Genomic DNA, 24,666 nt, shown 5'->3' with positions numbered 1-24,666 from the left:
CCGGCAAGTCATTTTGCGGGGATGGTAAAAGAACACTCAGCAGGTGCTGGTGCATATGGAGTGAGGGGCTGATTCTGTGTGGTTCTCAGTAAGGAATGAAATGAAAAGCGACAGCATGTGAATCCGTGATCGTGTTTGATTTCCAGACACAGCTGTGGATCACGAAGTAGTGTCATAAAGCTCTGCAGGGTGGACACACCCGGTTACTGCTCCAAAGAAATGACATGCTATTTATCAGTCACTTGTTCCTTTCTCTTTGGTTTTAGTCTCACTTCTCTGCTCTCCTCCATTTCGCTCTGCCTTCTTCCTCTTCCCTACGTCCCATCCTCCTGACCTTCCAAAGGTCCTGCTGATCAGGGGAACACATCAGAACCCCTCCTTTGTATCAGGAGCCTATAGAGTCACTGGAGACTGACATGTGACAAGTATCAGCTCTTCATCATCCTGACCCATGACAGATGGCTGGGGCCATCTCTTCCCAGAGCTAGTGTGAGTGTGTCATGCCCTCATCACTTCGGGTCAGGATGGAACAACTGATGCTAGTGTTTAGAACAAAGGAAGGAGTTTTGTAAGGATATTAGGAACAAAAAAAACCCTCCTGACAATGGGACTGGTCAATTCCTAGATGGAAATGGTAGAATTATCAATAATTATGTGGAAAAGGCAGATATGTTCAATACATATTTCTGTTCTGTATTTGGGAAGAAACTGATGATGTAGTCATATCACATGATATCACTCTTTCAATTCCACTAGTATGTCAGGAGGATTTTAAACAGAAGCCACGAAAGTTGGACATTTTAAAATCAACAGGTCCAGATAACTTTGCATCCAAGAGTTTTAAAAGAGCTGGCTGAGGAGCTCACTGGACCATTAATGTTGCTTTTCAATAAGTCTTGGAACACTGGTTAAATTCCAGAAGACTGAAAGAAAGCTAACGTTTTACTAATGTTTAAAAAGGGTAAACAGGATGACCTGTGTAGTTATAGACCTGTTAGGCTTACATTGATCACAGGTAAGATAATGGAGCAGCTGATATAGGACTTTATTAATGAAGAATTAAAAGCAGGTAATATAATTAATGCCAATCAACATGCGTTTATGGAAAATAGATCCTGCACCCTAACTAGATAGCCTTTTTTATGAGATTACAAGTTTAGTTGATGACGGCAATAATGTTAATAGAATATACTTGGATTTCAGTAAGTTAAAAAACTAGAAAGATACAAAACTGTAATTGTAAAAGGGGAATCATCATCGAACGGGTGTGTTTCTAGTGAGGTCCTGCAGGGATCTTTCTTGGCCCTAGGCTACGTAACATTTTTATTAATGACCTTGAAGAAAACAAAATCATCATGGATAAAGTCTGCCGATGACACAGTGATGGTGTGGTAAATAATAAAGAGGACAGGTCACTGTGTCAGAGCGATCTGGATCATTTAGTAAGCTGGGCACAAGCAAACAATATGCATTTTAATATGGCTAAATGTCAATGTATACATCTAGGAACAGTGAGAGTAATTGTAATGTAATTGTAAAAGTAACCAAGGGTTGTGGCGGATTCTCCATCTCTGACACTTTTAAAATCAAGACTGGATGTTTTTCCTCAAGGATCTCACCTGGGAATTATTTCTGGGAAGTTCTCTGGCCTGTTACACAGGGGGCCTGGCTGGAGGATCAGAGTGGTCCCTTTGAAATATATTCATCTATGAACTTGCCTCGCTCGGGCTGGAAGGGAACTTGGGAAAGAAGTGGAGGAGACAGCTGCAGCAAGTGGGATTACAGACAAACCAGAGAGGGTGAAACCCTTCTCCCTGCTTCCTGCAGCAGGTGCATAAGCGCTGGAGATCTACAGTATGTCCCGGTGGGAACGTGAGGGGCCAGCAAACCACTAGACAAGTCATTCGGCAGTGTCAAGCGTACCGTGATCCAGGCCAGGACGCCAGTCTGGAAAGGCGCCGTCTCTTCACTAGAGACGGGCTGCCAGCGAGCCCCAGGAACACGTTACAGAGGCAGGAGCGTCGCCGTCTCTTGTGATTTCATGGCGAGGCTTGTGACGGTCGGTGCTGCTATTTCAGCACCACATCCTGGAGTCCTGGTATTATGGGAGATTCTCAGCGATTATCTGGCCCTGCTGGTAGCAGAGCAAAGCTGGGAAACTGGACCTCCAAGTCCAGCAGGTACAGAGGATATAGCGGTTTTAAAAATCCCATGATTTGGGGGCCTGGCTTTGTTATTCTGGAGCTCGGGGGGGCTGGCAAATCTGCAGACCTCTGTAATAAAGCTACATCATGGGAAATGAAACAATTAAAAGGTGGACTAATTAGTGGCCGTATTATCTGAGGTATAACTGATAAGCAGGTGACCGGGATATAAGCTCTGTCGCCTTGACCCCTGCCAGGTGACTGGGACCAGGAAACCATCATGTTCCAGGGGCCAGTGAGCCCTGAGTGCGCTACGTGGGCAGCACCGCCTCGCTGGACCCCCCAGCCAGCAGCGTGTCCCCGGAGCAGCCTGCCACGGGGCTGATTCTTCCATTCCCCACCAGCTCCTACTGCCTCAGCGCCCCAGGCTGCCGCGAGGGATCGTGCAGGCTGAGCTCCGGTCACAGGCTGGAGACATGCCCGGGCCCCCAGACAGCCCCAGAGCAGAGCTTTGAGGAAAACATCCCGTTCTCGGGTCAAAACCGCCAGTGGTGGAGAATCCACCTGAGCCCTGCTAAACCCTTCCAATCGAGGAAGGTCGGGCCCCGCCACTGGGGGGGGCAGGATGTGTGGGGAGCGCAGGCCAGGGAGGGTTCCGGCGGGGGCCAGGAGCGGGTGTGGGGAACGCAGACCGGGGTCAGGGAGGGAGGGGTTTTGGTGGAGGGAGATGGTGTGGGGGGGGGGACATGGGATGAGGGGGCTCTGTGGGGGAGGTGCAGTGTATGAGGAAAGCTGGCCGGGGGGGTTCTGGAGGGGAGATATGGGAGGTATGCTGAGAGCAGGCTGGGGGCGGGGACATGGGGTGAGCGCAGAGCAGAGGCGGGGGGCTGGAGCGGCTCTGGAGGGGGAATGTGGGGTGAGCGCAGGCCGGGAAGCAGTGGGGTGTGGAGGGGAGGAGGTGGGGTGAGTGCAGAGCACAGGCCGGGAGGTGGGATGTGTGGGGAGCACGGGCCGGGGGTTGGGTAGCTCAAGACAAGTGTGTGTACCCTGCATCCCCCCACTGCCCCAACCTCTCCCCCCCCAGCCGCCTGCAGTGCCCTTAGCCGGCTGGTCCCGGTCCCAGCCCCGCCCGCGCTGGAAGGGGTCAGACGAGACACAGCACGGCAGGGCTGCAGAGTAAAGTAGAAAATCACACTGGAGTTTATTGACATTACAAATGGGCAGGAAGACGACGGAAAAGCCGCCCAGGTCCGGGTGGTGAGGAAGGAAGGGGGCTCCCCTGCCATGCTGGGGCACAGTCCCGTTCCCGGCACTCTCCTGGCACCCCAGAGTCCCTGTTTGCCCGGCCCCAGAACTGCTCCGCTCCTGGGGCGGCTCAGGCTGGTCTCTAGAGCTGGGAGATGGCAGCAGGATGTGCCCAGGGCCTGGGGTGGCTCCCGGCTGCAATGGCAGCACATGGGAGCTGTAGGCAGCTCAGGCTGTTCCTGTTTGCAGTGGTCAGGGTGCAGCTCCTCTGCTCCCGACTCAGCCAGAGCGGGACTTGGGCGCCACCAGAGGCAGCACCCGGCCTTTCTGCTCTTGCTCCACCTGCCTGGCTCACCTCCCACCACCCAAACCGGTTTCCCCAGCTGGGCGACTGTCACCCAGTCCCCAGCACTGCAGCCGCCCCTCCCCGCCGGTGCCATGCTGACAAAGAACTCGCAGCTGCAGCAAAACAAATACAGGCCTGAGAACGGGTGGAAAGAGAAACACAGGCAGGGGTGGGCTGGCAGGAAACACAAACATCCTGGGAGTTCCCAGCAGAGCTGCGCAGCCCCGCAGGAGCCTGGAAGGGCCTGTCTGAACCAAACACTGTCCTCTGCTAGATGCTAGGAGCATGACAGAGGCTTGTGTCCACTAGCGGGGCTGGCCAGGATAGCTGTCTCGCCAAACCTCCTGGAGAGATGCAGCTTATGCCAGCAAGAGTGCCTCTGCCGCTGTAGCTTATCCCGGCTCCCTGCGAGAAATAAGCTACACCAGCAAAGAACTTTCTCGCTGGTAGAACTGCAGTTCAAAAACGGCATACAAAATAAATCCCCTCCCCACGTGACCCTGCTCTCCCAGCAGACGTTTCTAGTGTAGACCTGGCCACAGCCACCAGGACAGACGCCTAGAGTGAGACAGACACGTACTGAAAGGCAGAAACCCTGTGACAGACACACACAGAAACTCAGAGATGCTGTGTCAGAGACACGCCCAGAGACAGAGACACAGACAGAAACTCAGCCCCAGAGACACCGTGACGCACACCCAGACCGAGACAGTGACAAACGCGCGGACACACAGGGGGCCCTGTCCTGTCGCAGTTTCACTCTAGCAAGGAGGTCTCAGGGGCACAGGACTGAAAGCTCTGTCTTTCACCCCTGTGCGAGGGCCCTGCAGAAACGCCAGCACCTGCTGGGGACCCAAGCTCTGGCTCTGGAAGGAGCCCCGAGGCCCCGGAGAGGAGTGGCAGCCCCTGAGCCCCGCTGCAGCTTCCCCTTGCCCTGCTGAGGCCGGGCTTTCTGCTTCCGAGGAGAACCTGCCCTGCTCCAGCTTCATCTCTCTGCCCCCCTGAAGCCTGGCGCAGCCAGAGGAGACGGGGACTGTTTCTATCTATTCTCTGTCTTAACTCGGATTAAAGAACCAGCTGAAATCTCAAGAGAAACAGAGAAGCCCCTGCAAACTCTGTCACTAGCCCGTCCCCCCGTAACACACACACACACACAGTGCCCCCTCCCCTCACTCCCCCCTCTCCTCGGGTGGGCAAAGGTGGGGCCGGCTGCCCACCCCACGCCATGGCTAGCAGCACTTTGTGGGCATGCCCAGCAGGGCCCTGCCGGCCAGGCGTGGCAAGCACTGGCTGGCTTCCCGCAGGTGACCTTGGGAACAGCTCGCTCCGGCAGCTCTCTGGGTCTGCCACAAACAAGCTGCAGTGGCAGATTCCTGACACCGGGGCTGCGCCGCCCAGCGCTCGCCAGCTGCCCCTGCCAGCAAGGGATGCACTGGGGGCGTGTCTGAGCAGCCAGCCCTGCGCTGGAGGCCTGGCAGAGCAGCAATCCCAGCAAGGCCCCTGCCCAGTGCCCACGGAAAGGCCACAGGCTTCTCTGTAGGGAACCTCCTTGCCAGGGGCTGTCCGTGTCCAGCCGTCAGGTCCAGCGATGCCGAGGGGAGCTGGGCTCCGGCAGAGGCACAAAGTATCAGCAGAGCAGAGGGCTGGATCTGGACAGGATGGAGGCTTCTTGATTGTCGTGCTGGGGCGGGAGGGGGTGGTCGCAGAGGGTGGGGGAGGCCCAGATGGGCAGTTCCTAGACGTAGTTGCTGGCCGGCACGGAGCGAGCGGCCGAGTACTTGGCAGAGTAGTGCTTCTCGTTCCGGGGAGGGCAGCTGCAGCAGAGCAGGGCGCCTCCGATGAGCAGCAGCGCGGACGCGGCCCAGCCGATGTAGAGGGAGGCGCCCAGCTCTCGCTTCTGCGCTTCGGTGACCAGGGGGTTGTAGAAATCCCGGATGATGTTGTTGGCCGACCAGGAGACCGGGATGAGGATCATGATGCCCGCGATGACGAAGATGGATCCAGAGACGATCATCACCTTGGCTTTGGCCGAAGCGTCCTCCACGCAGTTGGTGCATTTCCCTCCGATGACGGCCAGGAACAGGCCCAGCACGGCCAGCACGATGGCAATGACCACCAGGGCGCGAGCGGCCTGCAGGTCCTGGGGCAGCGCCAGCATGGAGTCGTAGACCTTGCATTGCATCTGGCCCGTGCTCTGCACCACGCAGCTCATCCACAGCCCCTCCCAGATGATCTGGGCCACCACGATGTTGTTCCCGATGAAGGCCGTCACCCTCCACATGGGCAGTGCACAGCAGAGGATGGTGCCCAGCCAGCCAATGACAGAGAGGGCAATGCCCAGCACCTGCAGCCCCATGGATGCCATCGCTCCTGCTCTCTGCCTCTCCCACGCCCAAGTGGAGCCGACTCGTGTGTGCCCCTGGAAGCTGAGGTGCAAGACTGAGCTGTTGGACCATTTGGAGAAGTTATACGCCTTTGCAGTGGGTGGAGTTTCATCCCCCTTGCTCCATCCAGTTCGCACAGACAGAATGGGTAAAACCAGTTCCCCAGGATTCCTGGGCTCTGCATTCTCACCAGGCAGTGGTACTTCCCTCCACTCACCGGGCAGCATTCCTGCTGCTCCAGGAGCAGGGACCAAACTCTCGCTGCCTGCCATGGAGGCTGCTCCCAGGGCCTGCCTCACAACTCCCACCATTTGTCCTAAATCCGGTTTTTCCCCCAGCTTTGCTAAAGTCCCATCTGGACAGAGCCCCGCAGGGAGTGGGAGGGGCGAGCAGAGGGGAGGACGCTTGTAGAGCGGGTCTAAGGGCTGGAGCAGGAGTCTGGGCTCTGTTCCCAGCTCTGCCACAGGCCCACTGAGTAACTTTGGCCAAGTCACGTGACCCTTCTGTGCCTCAGTTTCCCCGCTGTAGAACAGCGCTCCCGGGGCTCACTGCTGTTACAGGGTTGGACGCTCGGCAGGTGTCACTAGGTACCTTCTGGGCCCCTCCCCGCTGGGCAGCCCCCGTTCAGCACAGCCCAGCGTGCCCCGCTGCCCCGCCCGACCCCAGCCCAAGGCTGGCCCATCACAAGCTGCCCTTGTTTGTACCGAGGCTGCTTGTTGACAGCATCCGGGTGTGAATCAGGCCTCAGGGATGTGGTGTCCCCAGCGTGCCTGGCCCCACCCATCACCGAGAGCCCCAAACCGGTCTGAGCTGCTGGCTGCTGCAGGCTTGCCATAGAGGAAGGAGAGACGGCTGCGCTCGGGGCTGGGGCAGATCCCTGGGAACGAGCAGGCCACACAAAAGCTTCTGTGGGCTGTCATCACACACCAGCCCTTCCTCACCCTCCTCCCCAGCACAGGAGTGTCCCGCAGCCGCAGGCAGCCACCAGCCGCCCTGGCCTGCTGAGCCATCCTGAATGCTGACTCAGCCCACAGCCACCGGCCGCTCCTGCCCAGGGAGGGGCTGGGGGAGGAACGGCTGGACAGGGGGGGCAGCTGGGGCTGATAACTGGGCTGTAGCACCCCCTGAGCTCTGCGCACAGCTGACACTGGCAGTGGGACCGGTACACCAGTCTGGGAACCCTGGTGTTGGACTCAACCATGGGCCTGTCCCAGGAGGGGCGTTGGAGAGCCCAGGGCAGACCTGTCCTCCACCCCACAGCCCAGGGCCCACGTCACGGTGGGCGCTCACTGGGAGCCGTGCTAGTTACTGCAGACTCACAGCCTTTGCGTGTGCTGGGATGCAAGTAGGATCTGACGCTGCCCTGCATCAGAGACGGCTGGGCCCCAGCTTCACAGCCCGGCAGAGCCACCGGCTGGCACTGGAGAGGGCACAGAGGACTTGCGGGGACAGAAGACACAGGAAAAAGGGGATCTCTCTCCCTTCAATCTCGCTATCCACCCCTCCGTCTGCCCAGGCTGCCCAAACCCCTCCGTCTGCCCAGGCCTTTCTGTCACACCTGTCACTGTGCTCCCTAGGCAGGTACCACCGCTGCCCAGGTCTGGAGAGAAAACGAGCAGGGCTGGGAGCAGTGTGACACCAGCCTGGCCACACGACCCACGGCCACTTGTGACAAGAATCTGATCCAGAAATCAGAGCCTGCCCCGGCCGCAGCTCGCCGTCAGGCTGGCTGGGAAGGGACGGACAAGAGGGGAGCTTGGTACCATGCCCCAGGCTTCCTGAAGTCAGCCTGGCGAGCGATGGGGACCACAGGTGCAGCAGGAACCACGGCAGAGAAACCTTGCGAGGACGCCGGCGGGGAGACGAGAGCCCAAGGAACAGACTGCGCATGCCAGCTTCCCCCACGAGGCCACGGCGAAGGCAGTGTGCCATCCTGGAGACCGGTCCAGACAGCCAAAGAGGAGCCCAACCGCTACATCGCCTCCACCCCGATCCCACACAGCCGCAGTCCTCCCGACGCCCCTCACCTCACTGCTGGTGTGCACCCGACTGACATGCACCCAGGGACTCCGCTGTGCGGGGCAGGGGATCTATCACAGGGATCTCTTGTAAGCAGAGCAAGGGACCAGGCCCCTTTGGTAGCCTAGCGGAACCGTCCCTACAGCACAAGGCCAGCGACCCCGCGTTCTAGCAGCCGCGCCCTCACTCCCGATCGCTGGACGCCTCACGCCCATAGCACGCACCGCACTGCCGTCTTGGGAAGGCAAGGTACCGGAGAGAGGGACACCTCCGGCACAGCGCGCAACGGGAGCCGGGCTTCTGACACAACAGACCAAGTCACGCTCGTGTTGCCACTCAGAAGGTGAGTGTCAGCGCAGGAGTTCCCGTAACCCACCTTCACACCACGTGGCTCTGCGTCCGCCTCTCGTGACTAGACAACGCAAAGAAGTGCAGGGATCCAGCCGCTTCCCCGGTAGGAGAGCTGGTTCTTCAGCTCAAGCAGACAGCTAGGGGCTGACCAGACACAGGCAGCGCTACGGTGGACTGTGCTGTGTGCTGCCTGCTTGGCAAAATAACACGAGAGAAGGCCGTGCGCGTCAAACCAGCCTAGTGCTGTGTTACAGAGCTGCTGCAGCTAGCGTTCTAGCCACGAGCCCCCAGACGAGCTCCAAGCAGGCGGCTACTCTCCGTAGCCAGGAGACCACAGTGGCACCCAGAGCCAAGAGCAGGAAGCCTTATTCCAATAACATCTCGCACACACTTGTGTACCCCACTGACAAAGCGAGCGCTGTTTCCCTGCGTGAGCTGGCTCTCACATACGTGATGATAACACGCTTTTTTCTTCCCTCACTCGCTGCTGTAACTGAACGGAAGAGGCTCAGGGTCGGGAGTGAAAGTCTTAGGTTCAAACCCTGTGGATGTCCCGTATCGCAGTCAGAAAACTGCACAAAGAAACCTGGAGAAATGGTTGGATGAGTGTAAAACACTGCACTTAGAAGTGAATTTGATACTTGTTCTGCTGTTGCACCGTTAGCATTTGTACTGGGCGAGGGGAGCTGTCCGTTAAGAACAGGGGCACTTTACCGTCGAGTGCGTTTGATAAAGACAGCCGTGTGTGCGAGACTCTGCCTGTCTGTCTGGAAAGGGGAGGCTGGGCCCGTGGTCAGCACTTACCTTTCCTGACAACAGGCTCATTCATGAAGATGTAACATTAGTGCTTCTGGGGGACGGAAGGCCTCAGGGCTTTGCTAGTGATGAGCTACAGAGCCTGTCCCGCGCTCAGCTGAAGCCTGCCCCGAGCAGCAGATGTAAATCTTGTTCCCATGTATTGGATGCACTCTACACGAGAGCAGTTTGGTGAGCCCTAGTTCCAGCTCCTATTACACTGGCAAACTCGCTATTGTATGCCAGGGCGGGAGTCTCAAGGGCAACTGTGGGGGAAACAGGCACCTCTTTCCCAGGGCGTCGAATCGGCGCTGAGCATTAGCTCTTTGGGGCAGGGACAGGCTGTGTGTGTTTCTGCAGTGCCTACCACAATGGGGCCCTGATCCCTGCTGGGTCCCCTCGTGCGAGCTCACGCAGCAGGGACCAAAAGCATCTTCCTCCCTGTACATGCGGGAGAGCTGCCAACACTCTACACGTGGCCAATGCAGGGCAGTGCAAAGATCAGAAGACAGACCAGAAACACAGTTTTTAAAAAAAACCTCATGATTTTGGGGGGCCTGGGTCGTGATTTTCTTTTAACCTTTTAAAAAGGCAGAATTACAATAAAACGTTTCCAGGCTCCATCGTCCATTAGTTCTTCCTTATTCGGGAGCAGGTTAATATTTAAAGAACCTCGCTCAGGATTCTGACGTGCTGGCTACAGAGCCTTCTTCCTCCGAGTACACTAACAAGGGTGTGCCAATTTCTAAAGACCGATCTTCTTTTCGGTGCTTCTCTTGTCTACGTACTCGGTGTGAAAGCTTTTAAGGACTGTCATCTGTTCCTTTACCCCAATGCCACAGGAGGAGAAGTCACATTTTTCCAATAACGTGCAATACTAAGTCTCGCTGCTAACAACAGAGAAGAAATTGAGTTGTTGTTCTGTTCCAAACGGAGCTCCGTTACTGCAGCATTGAGTCAGCAATTCAGCAACCTCCCCAGTGGCAAAAATATGCTGGATCTTCACTGGAGTCAGCTGCCATCTACACAGTACTTTATAAACGGAGTTATGATTTTGGGGCATAGGGGATGAGACAAAAGTTATGGAGCTTGTTACTAACAATGATGCTGTAACGATGCTAGCCACACACACCAGAATCCTTGGCATAACTCAGACCTGAGCCTTTACACCTGTCAAAGGGCAGGCGCTGTTTCTGTCACACCGAGAGATGTAGGTTGAGTAACAGCTAGTTTCTTGGGCTGACACACACACTTGTAAGGTTGTGAAGCAACTTCCTCTTTTACCTCCCCTTCTATTGTAAGTGCTTTACAGAGTGTGACAGAGCGGCAGCAGGTCGAGCTGTGGATCTGATACGCCAGCAAAGGGTATAACAGCGCCTAGGTGCCCAACCGCCCCTGAGTGCCTAAACCCAATTTTCACATCCTCAAAACCCTCCCTAAGCAGCTGCCTAACCCCTTGAGGAGCTGAACGCCCCAGACCCAGATCCTCAAATGCCTAAATCCCAAACTTAGACTCCACTGTGATCCACCATGCTCCTGCCTGGCTGCTGCCTACCCCGTGGGGTCTGGTTCCCTAAGCGCCACCTTTCTGCCTCTGGCACGGGACGTGCCCTGTCTGGATGCCTTTCCCCTGCCCATGTGCAATCCACAAAGCACTCCTCCACCCCTGGCATGCAGGGAGCTCGTCCTGCAGGCATGCTCAGGGGCTGCGACCCACTCAGGTCCCACGCAGACTCTGGCCGGAGGAGGAGGGGTTACTGATGCCACCTTATCACTTTTAGCCCAGTGGGGCGAGCCCTTGCCTGGGATGTGGGAGACCCAGGTACAATACTCCCCCCTCCCTCCCGTGCTAGAGGGAGACAGGATTTGAACAAGGGTCTCCCCCATCCAAAGAGTGCTCTAATCTCTGACCTATGCGCTGTTATGATGGGGCCAGGGGGTCCCTCAATCTCTTCTGTTGAAGTGGTTCCACTTTGGAGAAATACTTAAACAGCCATAGGGCCAGTGAGAGACCGAGCCCGTAGCCTGGTGGTTATGCAGCCTACCCGGGAGATGGGAGGCCTCGGCCCAGGCCCAGTCCCCCTGCTCCACAGATGTTTCAATGATTTATCCAAACAGAAGCAGCTTCACCAGCAGGGTATCCCACAGCCCCATGGTTAGAGCCCTCTTCTGGGAGATGGGAGACCCCTGCTCAAATCCTTTCTTCCTCTCAGGCAAAGCAGGAACTTGAACCTGGGTCTCCCAGGTCGCAGGTGAGCACTGTAACCACTGGCTAAATGTTATAAGACGGGCAGCGCCTCCTCCAGCTCCTTCCTGTGGAGCAGGGCAGGGCCTAACTAATTCTTACAAGACATGGCCGAGAGCGTATCTACACTGCAATGAAAGCCCCGCACACAGCCGCGGCCGGCCCGGGCCAGCTGATGGGCTCGCACGGCTAGTGCTGCGGGGCTATAAAATAGCAGTGCAGACGTTTGGGTTCGGGCTGGAGACCAGGTTCTGAAACCCTGCGAGGGGGAGAGTTTCGGAGCCTGAACACCTACACTACAAGCTTTAGCCCTGCAGCCCGACCCTTGTGACCCCAAGTCAGCTGGCCTGGGCTCGGCGACTCAGTGCCGCGGGATTTTTACTGCGGGATAGACGTGCCCTTAGACCCTAAGCTGTCTGGCCCAAGCCGAGGGGTTCCCGGCTGTGGATCACAAGCAGAGATAGACGCCTGCCTGCGATCTGGATTTAGGTGCCTAACTCCGCAGGAGGGGTGAGGCTTAGGAAACATCCATCTCATCACCATCTCCCATTGGCCAACACTGGCAGCTCCCCGCCCCGTGCTGGCTTTTGTGAATGGCATTCGGAGGGGCCTCTCACTCCCCGTGCGCTGTACAGGGAGCCGAGACGCCCAACCTGGACAGTGGATCACAGCGTTTTGTTCCTGTGATCTTCTAGGTGCTGAAATGCTGAGTATTGCAACTCCTCCATCCCTTTGTGGACATGGGCCTGGTACCTAACTCCTGGCTGTGAATTCCGCTAGGCGGCAGGACACCAAATATTAGGTGCCGTGTGGATCTTGCCCTGGCTCTTATATAAGCTGAAGGGCTTAGACCGAGAAGGGGAGCTATAGGAAGAAGGGTGGCTTCGGGGGCTCCCTCACCCCAGCAGATGGCCTACAAGGACAGGAGAAGAATGCCCAGGAGCAGGGAGGGTCCAGCAAGGAAGCTTCTGGGCCCAGGTAAAGGTAGTTGTTGGATCTGTGCAGAGATGCTTTATGGGGAGGTGACCTGTCAGTGCATCCCATAAACGGTGCCCTGAAGAAAGGGCGTGCGCAGACTCTGGTGCACAGGCCGGCCACCTACAAGAAAGAGAACTAATGTTTAACGAAGCTACAGCTAACAAGGTGTTTGCTTTGCATTAAAGGAGTGGCTGCAGACCAGCAGCATGCTGACGCCAACAGTGCACCAACCAAAATGGTGACGGGCCACATGTCCTGATCAGCTGTACAGAGAGCCTTTGTCTACGATGCTCCTCCGAACCTTACCACCAAGGTTCAGGGAATAATCAAGGACTGGTACAGTTGTTTTGTGTTATTTCATGAATTGATCTCTCCTGTTGTTGATTACCAAGCAAACGAATCAAATGACTTTACATTGCTGCAGGACAGAGCCATCCAGGAATGTGAGGAGACTTCCCAAAAAGACTGTTCTGACTTCAAAATGGACGTTTCTGTAGGCAGCAGAGTGCTGATGGAAAGCGCTTGGATTTGAACAGAGCTGGCCAAAGGACCTCACCACAGAGGGGCCCACGGAAGGTAACTTGAGGAAGTAGGTTGGAGTCATGAAGAGTTGGCCAAAGGACCTCACCACAGAGGGGCCCACGGAAGGTAACTTGCAGAAGTAGGTTGGAGTCATGAAGAGTTGGCCAAAGAACCTCACCGCAGAGGGGCTCACGGAAGGTAACTTGAGGAAGTAGGTTGGAGTCATGAAGAGTTGGCCAAAGAACCTCACCACAGAGGGGCTCACGGAAGGTAACTTGCGGAAGTAGGCTGGAGTCATGAAGAGTTGGCCAAAGAACCTCACCGCAGAGGGGCCCACGGAAGGTAACTTGCGGAGGCAGGTTACTAACTGGAGCCGAGCCAGCGGGTATTCAGAGTATGGCCCAACACGTACTACACAAACTGATGTGGAACAAGATATTTCACACAAAGAAACGGGAATTATCCAGTGACAAAGTTGCCAGAAGCCATAAAGGAGAACGAGGAGAGAGGACACAACCCATATTCTGGTTGGACATTTCAAACTTTCCCCAGAAGCATGAATCAAAACAACGTTTTGTTCAATCCGTCACTCCCTGACGTTGAAACATCTGGAGAAGAGAGACTGTTAACGGGGCTGTCATTGCCGGGCCAGCAAGTGTGCCCCCTGCTGGGCAACAACTAGCCGCTTGTCACTAATGGGCACCTCCTTAACTCTGGGCTAGATTTACAAAGATACTAACGTCCCCATTAGGGGCTCACTCCCACATTTAGATGCCACTGGCATTCTCAAACCCCCACTGTGCTACTGCCTCACCCACAGGCACTGCAGTTTCTGCTAACAGGCATGAGCAAAGATGCCTAAATCCCAATGCCACCCCACAGCTAACAAGCTGCTCAGATCCCTCGCTCATGCAGAAGCACCCACTGGCTTCTCAGCTGAGCTGTTCCCCACCTGTCTCCACAGCAGGACCTGATCCGCCAGGCGTTCATTCTCAGGCCAAGCCACAGGATCAGGCCCTGCACAAAACAGGCAGAGGCAGGCACGCTGGGTGTTCTTCAGGCTCGCATGTGTGTGCGCTCCCAGGACAGCCAGTAACCCAGTGATTGGGCAATTCTCTGGGATGTCAGAGGCCTGTTTCAATCCCTATTCGCCCTGATGTGGAGCAGGGACTTGAACCTCACTCTCCTACATCCCAGGCAAATGCGCAAACCACGGGGCTATGGACTCAATCTCACACTTTATCCGGCCCAAAGAATATTGGTGTGGAACAGCTGAAGCAGGTGAGCTGGAGAGAGACCCGTCCCAGAACAGCCAATAGCCTGGCAGTGGGGCCCTCACCTGGGAGACCTGCATTCACATCCTTGCTCAAAATCAAGCAAAGGAGGGACTGCCAGGCTGAGATCCTAATACAAAACTGGCAGCTACCTCTGGCCTGACAATCAGGCGCCAAGAGGCCAGGATCAATCAGAGTTAGGGGCCTAAGTCCCTTTACGAATCTGGATGCTAAGCCCTGCCCCTCTCCGCAGCATTTCCTAGTGGTTAGTTTAGGCACTCCCCATTCAGCGTGCTGGCTTCTGAGAACCCTGTCCTAAATACCGAACTCTCCCATGCACTGTAGGGAAACTTAAATCAGGGCTGGGAATGCCACCAGGCAGCAGGACGCCAAGGGGTTAGGTGTTGCAACGCCACAAGTCTCTTTAACCCCTGTCTTTTAAAGTCCTATCTGGGAAGACGGCTGCACAATCTAGAAAAAGAATAAGAATCCGGCTATGCTAACACCTTGAGTGACTCACTGGACTGAACGCTTATCTGTCTCGTGAACTAGTCATTGCGACAGTGGAGCTCAGCTGGAGAACCCACCTTCCTGCCAGTTTCAACTGATAAGTAGCAGAACAACTTTTATCCCCGTGATGAGTTGGTCATGTCAGGCTAAATACTTCTCCGAAAGTATGTACCTTCAGAAAAACCCCTGAATGACTCAAGTGTCTGTGCACTTGTATTTCACTAGCAAGTTTAGTCTTAGCTATTTACAAGTCATGCTGATTCATTAACTCAGTTGAGAATGCTAGGACAAGAGAAACTCATTACTCTAACTATGCCTAATAACGATGTAAGAGAAAATTGGGCTTCCTTACAGCAAAAGTTACTTGGTCAAATCCTGAGCATTTCAAAGAGGTCAACCTAGAAATTACACAGATTTCAAGATAATTAGACAAAAAGAGGAAGACACTTTGAATTGGCTTGTAATCTAAAGATTTCCCCACCATTTCTGTGAGTAATTCATCTTTTTATAAAGAAACAAACAAGAAAAATGACAAAAATCAATTAAAAAAAAATATGATTTGACCACTATTTGAACCTTTGGATAAAGTGGCACAAGAACCTGCTGCGCTGCTGAAATTCCAGAGAAATTAGAACAGCTTCAAAATTATTCGGTGCATATTACAGTTTGGGTTTAACGTATCACAGTCTTGTGCGTGTACTGGTCTGAAATTCTAAATCCTGCTGTAGAATTGGTCGGTGGAACTGACTGGAGCAGTTCCATAATTCCACTGGGATATAATCTTGATGGGAAGCAATTTAAAGAGCTGTATTTCAATTCAATCCATAATTCCATGCTGGTGCCACAATCACTTGCCCCAGGCTAATACAGAACGAGGACAAATGTTACCTTTGTAACAAGGCTGTGATCAGACCTTAAATACATTTAACTGATTTCTCATCTCTTGCTAATTGTAACCACTCATGTGGAGCTCCAGTTTGACAGCGTGAACATTATCATCCAACCGTCTGTATTCTGCTTTCTCTCATTTCTTATTAGCCATCATAGCTTTTAAAGCTAATAAGCTGCACGGATTTATATCAATTCTCCAGCTTGTACTTTAGCTAAGGGACACAGATCCAAAGAACAATGGGAAACGTAGCAGACGGAACTGGCTAGTTAAACCATGTCACCAGTGTGTGCTAGAGATGTGCGCTTTCTTGGTCTCTCAGTAGTGGAGAGGCCACTGGCATGACGTGGTCCAGCCACATCGGCCCCCTGGCCTGGAGTGTTCTCATACCACTACAGCCCCGGTACTAACCTTCGGTATCTAGCAGTCAGAGGCCCCCCTTGCTTTGCATGTGGCCCATGTGCAGGGATCCTAGGAGAGAGGTCAGAGCAGCAGGGAAAGTTTCCTTCTCACAGCCCCTCTATGTACAGCATAACTTCCCCTACAGAGGCAGCTCAAGGGGCCCGCTGGGGAAGCAGGCACTGGCCACCTGCTATTAACAGCACAAGTGGCAGGGCTCAGAGGAAGGGCGCTGGTTCACACACACACCCTAGTGTGAGATGGCAGACTTCCAAGCAGTGTGTCGCTCACCTAGGGCCTCTCTGCATCCTATCCCGCCTGCTCTCCTGGCCAAGACAGAGCTGCCTTTGATGCTGAGAGCTGATTTGTCTGCTTTGGCGGAAGGGACCTCATGAGATACTCAACAATAGCGCGTCTGTATGTCCTGGACAGGACAGGATCTAGCAGCCCAGCTCCTAAAACAAAGTCAGCCAGGAGGTGTTTACAGCCCCAGCCCAGAGCTTGTTTTCCAACCCTTCAGTCATTCTTGTGGCTGTTCTTTGAACCCTTTCCTGTGTATCAACATCCTGCTGGAATTGCGGGCGACGGAAGTGGACACAGGATTCCCACAGCGGCTGCATCACTGCCAGGTACAGGGGTAAAACCACCTCTCAATTCCGAATCAAGGTTCCCCTCTTCATGCATCCAAGGGCACATCAGCCCTTTTGGCCACAGTGTTACACCGGGAGCTCCTGTTCAGCAGATGATCCACCACGACCCCCACATGGTTTTCGGTGTCTCTGCTTCAAGATAGAGTGTTCCTCCCCACCCCCCACCGCTCCTGTAGGTATGGCCTAAATACTTGGTCTCTCCATGGATAATGCTACCAACCAATCCGGATCTCCCTGTATCAGTGACTTCTTCACTACTGACCATTCCCCCCGTTGTGTCATCTGCAAACGATCAATGATGACTTTATGTTCTCCTCCAGGTCATTAATAAAACTGTCAAATAGCCCAGGGCCAAGAACCAAGCCCTGCGGAACGCCACTAGAAACACACCCGCTCAGTGACAATTCCCCACTTACAGTTACATTTTTCAGCCTAACAGTCAGCCGGCTTTTAATGCGTTTCGTGTGTGCCATGTTCATTTTACATTCGAATGTAACACTCACCATGCCATGCAGTGCCATGTCAAATGCCTTACAGAAGTCTAAGTATATTACGTCAACACTACCCCCTTTATCAACCGAAGTTGTAATCTCAGCAGGAGAAGATATCCAATTAGTGTGACGCGATCTAGTTTCCATAAACCTGCGCTGAGTGACATGAATTATATTACCCTCCTTTAATTCTCTGTGGACCAAGTCCCGGATCAGCCAATCCATTGTTTTGCGTGGGATCGAGATCAGGCCGAGGGATCTATAGTTAGGGGGAGACCACTCTGGCAGCAGTGCATCAGGGGCTCCCAGCTATGGGGGTATTACCCAGGTGTCTTTCCCTGCCCCTTACACCACAGTGACAGGAGCCCAGCCCTTGCTCCAGCCTTGTCACGGGGCAGCTTCCGTGGGCTGAGAGTCACGGAGACGACCCGGCCCTGCAGCTCACGGACACCAGGATTCATGACTCCTGAGCCTCGGTTGCCACATGAAGTCGGGAGCAGATTCTACTCAGACTGAGACGAGACTGTTTGTCCCAGTGCTTTGGCCTCAGAGAGCCCGCAGGAAACAGGGAAGACTCTGTCCCTCAGAAGGCGTCAGGCAGCTGGGAGCCCTCTCCTGGAGTCTGGCGCCTGAACCAGGTCAGCATTTTTCCTGGCCAAACTAAGGAGGCAGCAGTGTTCCCCCCTCCCCAGCCCCGGGTTACAGTACTTACCCAGGATATGGGAGACCCAAGTTCAAATCCCCACTCAGCCTGGCTGGGAGCAGCTCCCCTGTCTCCCCAGGGAGTACCAGAACCGCCAGGCTCAGGGAGTTCAGTCTCAAGCTGTCCGGCTGGAGCTGTTTCATGGGACTCGACAGCTCCGTGCGCGGAGTGGGGAGCCCTGAGTTCAAGCCCCTGCACCGCATCCAGAGTGGGAACTTGCACTGGGCTTTCCCATGCCCCGTGTGAATGCTCTAACCACAGGGCGCTCGGGTGTAAGGGGCCCAGACACCTCATCCTTGGCTGTTTCACATGGGGCCTGGCAGGCAGGCCTCAGCAGCCCGACTGGATCAGGCCCGGCAGACGTGATAGGCAAGGGAACCCCTGGCTTGAGAATCTAGGGGCCGAGTGGCTTGGTGACAGCAGGACCCAGGGGGCCTGGTGCCCGGCCCCTGGCAGAGATGTGAGGGGCTGCACTAAGGGGGACCTGGACGCCTACAGGGGCAGCTGAACAGGTGGGCTGTGGATCTGAATTTTGGACACTGGTCCCTAAAGTGGCAGTTACGTGCCTAAATCCCTTTATGAATCCAGCCCTTTGCTTCTATGACCTCATTCTCCTCCCTTCCCTTCAGGCTTTCACTGACTCTACCTCCGCTGGTTTGGTGCCCTCCCTCTCTCTGCACTTAATAATTATACTACATTAATTAACGCCCACGCTTTCCATCCAAGGATCAATGGTGCTTCCCAGCCATGCACACGTTTGCCTTCCCAGCTACCCCCCCCCCCAGCCTGATCTCGACCCCCAGCCTCGGTTCCCATGGCAACGGGCACAGCCTCAGACCCCGGCGAGGGGGGATGCAGGGAGACACAGGCCCCGGGCAATTCCCACGTGCCAAGGGGAGTCTTCCAGGGCGCTGGGTCCGGACCAGGCTCACTCCGGGGCGATGCAGAGACGCCCGTGCCCCGTGTAGACACCCAACTTTGGGCATCTTGCCCTTCTCTGCCCGCCTGCCCACGGGTGGGTGTCCAGACCCGGGCAGCGGGGGGGGGGCTCCACGGGGCAGGGCCCGCTAAGTACGGCTGGGCAGCGCCGAGCCATGGGGCCAGCCCGCAGCTAAGCAACCCAGCCCCAAACAGGAGCGAGCCAAGGGCCGTGGCGCGGAGCACGCCAGGGACCGGGGACAGGGCAGCAGCCGGGGTCTGGGGTCCCGGGGTCCCGGTCACAGCCCCCCCCGTGCATCGCGGTCCCGGGCAGCACCAGCGAGCAGCCGGCGCGGGGGCCCCAGGGCAGGGCCGGGCCGGGTCACGCTCCGGTCACTCACCGGGCGCGGGTGCGCGGCTGGCGGCCGAGCGCTCCGGGCGGTGGCTGCGGGCTGGGGGCTCCGGCTGCAGGTGCGGCTGGGCGGGGAGCGGCCTCGGCGGCCCGGATTGGGCGGCCGGAGAGGCGGGGAGGAGCGGGCCGGGCAGGGGCGCCAGCGGGGCCCCCCGCGCTGCCCAGAGCAGATCCGCCCGGCCCGGCCCGGCCCGGCCCGGACCCCGGGGCTCCGCGGAGCCCACGTGTGAGCGGGGGCGGGCACGGACTGAGCCCCCCGCGGGGCGGTGGGGGCGCGGGGGCTGGCCGGGCGGCGGGGTGCGGGGGGCTAGTCCGGCGGTGGGGAGTGCTGGCCCGGCGGTGGGGGGCGCGGGGGGCTGGCCGGGCGGTGGGGGGGGTGCGGGGGGCTGGCCGGGCAGTGGGGAGTGTTGGCCCGGCGGTGGGGGGGATGCGGGGGAGATGCGGGGGGCTGGCTGGGTGTTGGGGTTGCGGGGGGCTGGCCCAGCGGTGGGGAGTGTTGGCCCGGCGGTGGGGGGGTGCGGGTGGCTGGCCGGGCGGCGGGGGGTGTTGGCCGGGCGGTGGGGGGGTGCGGGGGGGCTGGCCGGGCGGTGGGGGGAGGATGCGGGGGTGTGTGTGTGACCTGGGCCGGGCTCTCGGTCGCTGAGCCGATACCTGCTCCCGTGCGTGGCCCTGACTCACCGGGACGAAGGTCCCGACACCGGGACTCCCCGGGCCGGTGAGTCACCCGCTCTCGAGAGCAGCCGTCTCCTTCCCGGCAGGTGTGCCGGGAAGTCCCTCGGGGAGCTTGGGTTGGCAGAGCCCTCCGGCCCCCTCCCTCCAGTACACCCCCACCCCACTCCCCCTTTGTAAGGGGGGATCCTGGAATCGCCTCCCTGGAGGTGGCCACACAGCTGCCAGGGATATCTAGGCTGACTTGGTCCAGCCTCTCTGGGTCCCTTCCAGCCCTGCATCCTGCAATTCTATCTGTGCAGGAAGGAATTTGGTGCTGGTGGCCTGAACCACCTCCGCCCGGCAGTGACCTTTCCCCTGCCGCCCCTCGGGTCTATGGACACACGCCTGCCAGCCGCAAGAGATCCAAAACCATGAGTCAGACCAAACAAACCATGAGACAGACCAAACAAAGCTTGATCTGGGACCAGTCTTCTGACTTTTGAATTCTCCTGTAGTCGCCGCCAGCGCCTCCATGTGAGAACTGCGGGTTGGACAGACAACCTTTAACGCCCCCCAAAAGCACCCGCTCCCTGGCTGCACAGGTGGGACTCCACCTGCTCTCCTACTGCAGAACCATACAATCCTTGGCCTTGCTTCCTCTCCTTGTGATGCCTGCATCGACAGGTGAAGTGCTCTGTGGCGCCAGTGGACGGTTCTGGTTTATAAACATCCCACTGTGGCTGTCCAAGTCGCTACAAGTCATTATTTTTATTGTATTTCTTTTTTCCTCCTGCTGCCCCAAGGCCGCTCTTCTCCCTGCGTCCCAAGAGCACCAGTTCCCCAACTCTCTCCCCCGCCCTCTGCCCCAACCCTCTCTCTGCTAAGCTGATCTATATGTGAAGACTCAGTGGCAGGGCAGATCTGGGTCCTGCACGCCTACTCTCAAAATCACGGAAACAGAGATGCTTCTCCTATCATCAGGAGAGCGCTTCCTGCAGGCACCAAAATCCTGTGGCTCATGATCCATGCACAAGTGTTGGCCGTGCTGCGGACACACCGCCCAGGGCAGAGTAACACAACAGACACCCACACACCATGTGGAGCACTGGGAATGCCTCCAGTGCCAAAGGGAAACCCAGCCAAGCCCCCGCACACTATGGAAACTGGGCAGCGCCACCTGCCTGGCTTCTTGGAGGCTGGCTGTGGCAGCCTCTGCCTGGCTGCCCTGGCTGTTCCCATCGGATTCAGCCCAGCCATGGGCAGCTGTAGCTACCCTGCCCTTCGTGCACGCTAGACAAAGCCAAGGGCCCCGGTTCTGCAGCACATGGTGCAGCAGGCTGGGAACATTCCCAGTGCAGATGTCTCCTGCCTCTGCAGCGGAGTCGCTGCCTGCCACGGCAAACTCCTGATTGTTCCTGTCCCTGCAGGCCGCAGAACTGGGTTGTGATGGTGAAAGGAAATGTACATCCATGGAGTCAGATCTGCTCCCAGATAGTTCTACTGCAGCAGCACCCAAAGGTCTCCGACCAGGACAGGGTGCATATTGCCCCGGGTGATGCACAAACATATGTGAAGAGACAGTCCCTACCTGGAAGAGCTAATAACCAAGACGAGGTAACATCAGAGAGATGCCCCTGGACCATCTAAGGGGATAGATCCCACCCCGAGGACAGTACTCTGCTCGACTTTTATAATACTTTGGTTTCATTTCAGTTGTGCATTCAGTGTGCAAGTGCTAGTGGTGCACAGGTGCAGATGATCTGGTGGGTCCTTCTGGCCTTAAACTCTATGGGCTCCATGACTCTTTTTTTGGACAGAAGCTCTCAGAGAGAGAGAGTGGGGTGTGCGTGCACGCGTGTGTGCATGTGTGTGCATGCGCATGCGTGCACACGCCTGAAGAAGAGCTCTGTGTAAGATCGGAAGTTTGTCTTTCACCCACAGAAGTTGGTCCAGTGAAAGCTATCACCTCTCCCTCTGCAGTGAGGATGAACCACACACCCTAGACCAGTGGTTCCCAACCTCTTTGGCTCAAGGACCACAGATATAATTTTTACAACCCTGAAGGGCCACCAGTCTCTGCCAGCAGCCCCCTCACTGCAGCCAACAGAAGGAGTTCAGTCAGGAGGCAGCCTCCTTGCCGATCTCCCGTCCCCCCTGGCTGCAGCAGGGAAACCGTACGTGTCCTGCAGCGGCTCCCTTCTGCAGCCAGCGGGACAGGAGATCAGCTCTCCCCTTCCTCTGGCTCCAGCGAGGACCCAGGGACCCAGGCGCAGCGCTTTGCTGCACTCCCTGCCACAGCCAGGGGCAGGGCAGCACTGATCTCCCATCCCCTGCGCCCGTCTTGTAGCCCCACGGCAACGCACTCCGCCTGGGTCCCTAGGCAGCGGCTGCCTTCCGCAGCCAGCGGGAGGGGAGTTGTGGGCCACTTTGAAAGACCCCGTGGGCCACTTTTGGCCCGTGGACCATGGGTTGGCAATCACTGCCCTAGGCCGTAAGGGCCAGGTTTTTTCAGACCTTCAACACCTTGGATGCCTGGTGAATGCTGACTCTGAGCAAGTGCAGATCCGGCCCCATCAGGCTCCAGGGAGCAGCTGCCCTGGCAGGAGCCAGACACAGCATGCGGACACCCAGCTCACGGTGCCCTCCTGTTTCTGGACGTGGGGCGGTTAGTAGAACTGTAGGGGTCCCCCATGCAGTGCAGGAGACTCAGTGAAGCTGGAGGCACAGCTCCGAAGAGTGTCAGCCGGCGGCATCACTCAGCAGGCAGGCACGGGAGTCGTCTGGATGTGCAGGAGCCTGTCTGATGATGGTACAATGGGCCCAGTGTTCAATGCTCACTGCCTGCTCCCGGGCACGAAGCTCAGTATGAACCTGGCAGTTCATGCAGCGGAGCAGGTGCTGGGGAGGGGGTAGGCAGGGTTCTGGCCCTAGGAAAGCCTTATTCCATCACCTTTCTGCCGGCCGGAGGGAGGGGATGGGGTTCCTGCATGTGCAGGTGAAGAACCAACCTCCCCACCCCCGTCCGGGTTTGAGACTGGCCAACTCTGCAAACAGGCAGTGGCGGGTGGGGGCCAGTTTCTCCCAGCTGCCCAGAATTTGGGCTGAACCCCACAGGTATCCTGGGTTGGACAGGTCACTTTGCTGTGATCCTGCCATCTTTGAAGGGCATTGCTGGGACCTAAGGGGATCAGGGCAGACCTAAGGGGGTTGGGGCTTTTGCTGCCTGCAGACCCTCCCATGGTTTTGCCATGTGATTTCTGGCCTTTCAGATGTTTATATTCCTGCCACACAGTTACAACCATGGGGCTAGCCGGGCCGAGCCTCTGGCTGAGATTATTGCCATCTGTTAAACTCAAGAGCAAAATAAAAACAAGGGGACCAGAATGAAAACCTATTTATCTCCTGGAGAAGAGAGGCTGTAAATTCCATTGCCCTGTGTTCTGCACAGCCGGCATGCACTGAGTTGCTGTGGGGCTGCCGGTAGGGAGGTACAGAGGGCGTGGGGCTAGTTTCCATTCAGGACAGGTCACTGTTCTCATTCATGGCAGGCTCTTTGCCCCTCTCCTGGGCTCCAGGGCTTTCCGGTGGGAGCATGTGCCCATGAAACGTGCCAGCACTTGGCACAGTGTTGCAAAGGGAGCTAACTGCTCCCTGGGCTGGTGGCAGATAAGAAACAATCTGTGCGTGTGTATATAAAGTGATAGGGCTGTAATCTTAAATAAACTGCCTTTGTTTTGGACAGTAGGTTAAACGCGAGAGCTGATAAAGAACTCCACAAATTCAATAAACCCGATTTCTGTGCAAAACCCAGCACTTCTATACCGTTCGCTACAGCGCCTCCTGCTGGGAGAGGCTGGGGCTGGAGTAGCCAAGAGATCATCCACCAGCCAGCGCTCCTGCCCCCGCTCCCCACAGCGCCTCCTGTGGGCTCCCCAGGCTGCCTGTCCTACAGCGCTTCCAGCTGAGAGAAGCAGGGACTGGACTTCGTCTGAAGTAATTTACTGCTGCTAAAAATACTGAAGAGTGTTTAGAATTAGGGCTGGTTAGAACCCAGAATTCCCATTCTGCATGAAGTTCCTACGTTTAAAAAAATTATTCTGCATCGGAATGAAAACTCACAACTTCAAAATGTCCCGTGGAATTGGCGGGGGAGGCTGACATTTTTATTTTGAACAATCAAATGACATTCCATTTTGATTTGTCAAAACAAAATTGAGGAGGCTGCCCAGAACGCCAGCGGCCCACATGGTGGTCTATTGAGGAGCCTGGAAGCCCTGGTGCTCTGGCTTGAGCTTTTCCTGAGGGCGTAGCTTCAAAAGGCTGGGTTTTTGCATAACTGGAGTTGGGTAACTTGCGATAACCTCTCCCTACGGATTGCTCAGGAAATCCACTTCACACTTGTTCTGAAAATCCATGCTTGTCTGGCGCTTTTCCAGTATAATTGTTTGAACTCCCAGGTCTCATATCTGTCACAGCTGTAACCCTGAAGAGGTTATATACACACCTATCCCACAATAACACACAAACTTAATACAATAACGGCTTCCAAGAATATCTCAGGAACTTGCTGTGTCTGTCACTTCTCCCCAGATTACAGTTTTGCTGGCGTTGTCTCTGTATCTTGATCTGATATTGAGGTTCCCTGTCCTCCCTCTCCTCATGCTGGGACTACTTCTTCTCTGCTCTCTTGTTCCGGCACCGGTGCTGGGTTTCCAGACACAGTCTGTCCCTCTCTTGATC

At 56.2% G+C, this 24,666-nt stretch overlaps 2 protein-coding genes across 3 annotated transcripts in view; both read right to left on the bottom strand.

The window, feature by feature from the left end:
- LOC137146407 (claudin-4-like) overlaps positions 1 to 24,666 on the bottom strand; it is a 52,650-nt gene that overhangs the window by 3,766 nt on the left and 24,218 nt on the right. The window contains exon 1 of one of the 2 annotated variants that reach the window (XM_067537663.1): positions 19,265 to 19,464. The exons of the other annotated variant lie outside the window; for it this stretch is intronic. The gene's annotated coding sequence lies outside the window, so the exon portion shown is untranslated. Of the gene's footprint in view, positions 1 to 19,264; positions 19,465 to 24,666 lie in introns of those variants that run through there. 2 annotated transcript variants of the gene reach the window in all.
- CLDN4 (claudin 4) lies at positions 5,177 to 6,100 on the bottom strand. Its single transcript, XM_067537661.1, has one exon. It carries the CDS (start codon positions 6,098 to 6,100, stop codon positions 5,471 to 5,473), a length of 630 nt encoding a protein of 209 aa, XP_067393762.1. The 3' UTR covers positions 5,177 to 5,470.

The sequence above is a fragment of the Emydura macquarii genome, unplaced genomic scaffold (assembly GCF_026122565.2).
Source record: "Emydura macquarii macquarii isolate MOO-44397 ecotype Brisbane River unplaced genomic scaffold, CSIRO-AGI_Emac_v2 contig_450, whole genome shotgun sequence".
In the NCBI taxonomy this organism is placed as follows: Eukaryota; Metazoa; Chordata; order Testudines; family Chelidae; genus Emydura; species Emydura macquarii.
This window is presented reverse-complemented; position numbering and strand designations above follow the sequence as displayed.

Bases quoted from the DNA above. Each gene is read 5' to 3' on its own strand.
- CLDN4 (XM_067537661.1), bottom strand. From the start codon at position 6,100: ATGGCATCCATGGGGCTGCAGGTGCTGGGCATTGCCCTCTCTGTCATT.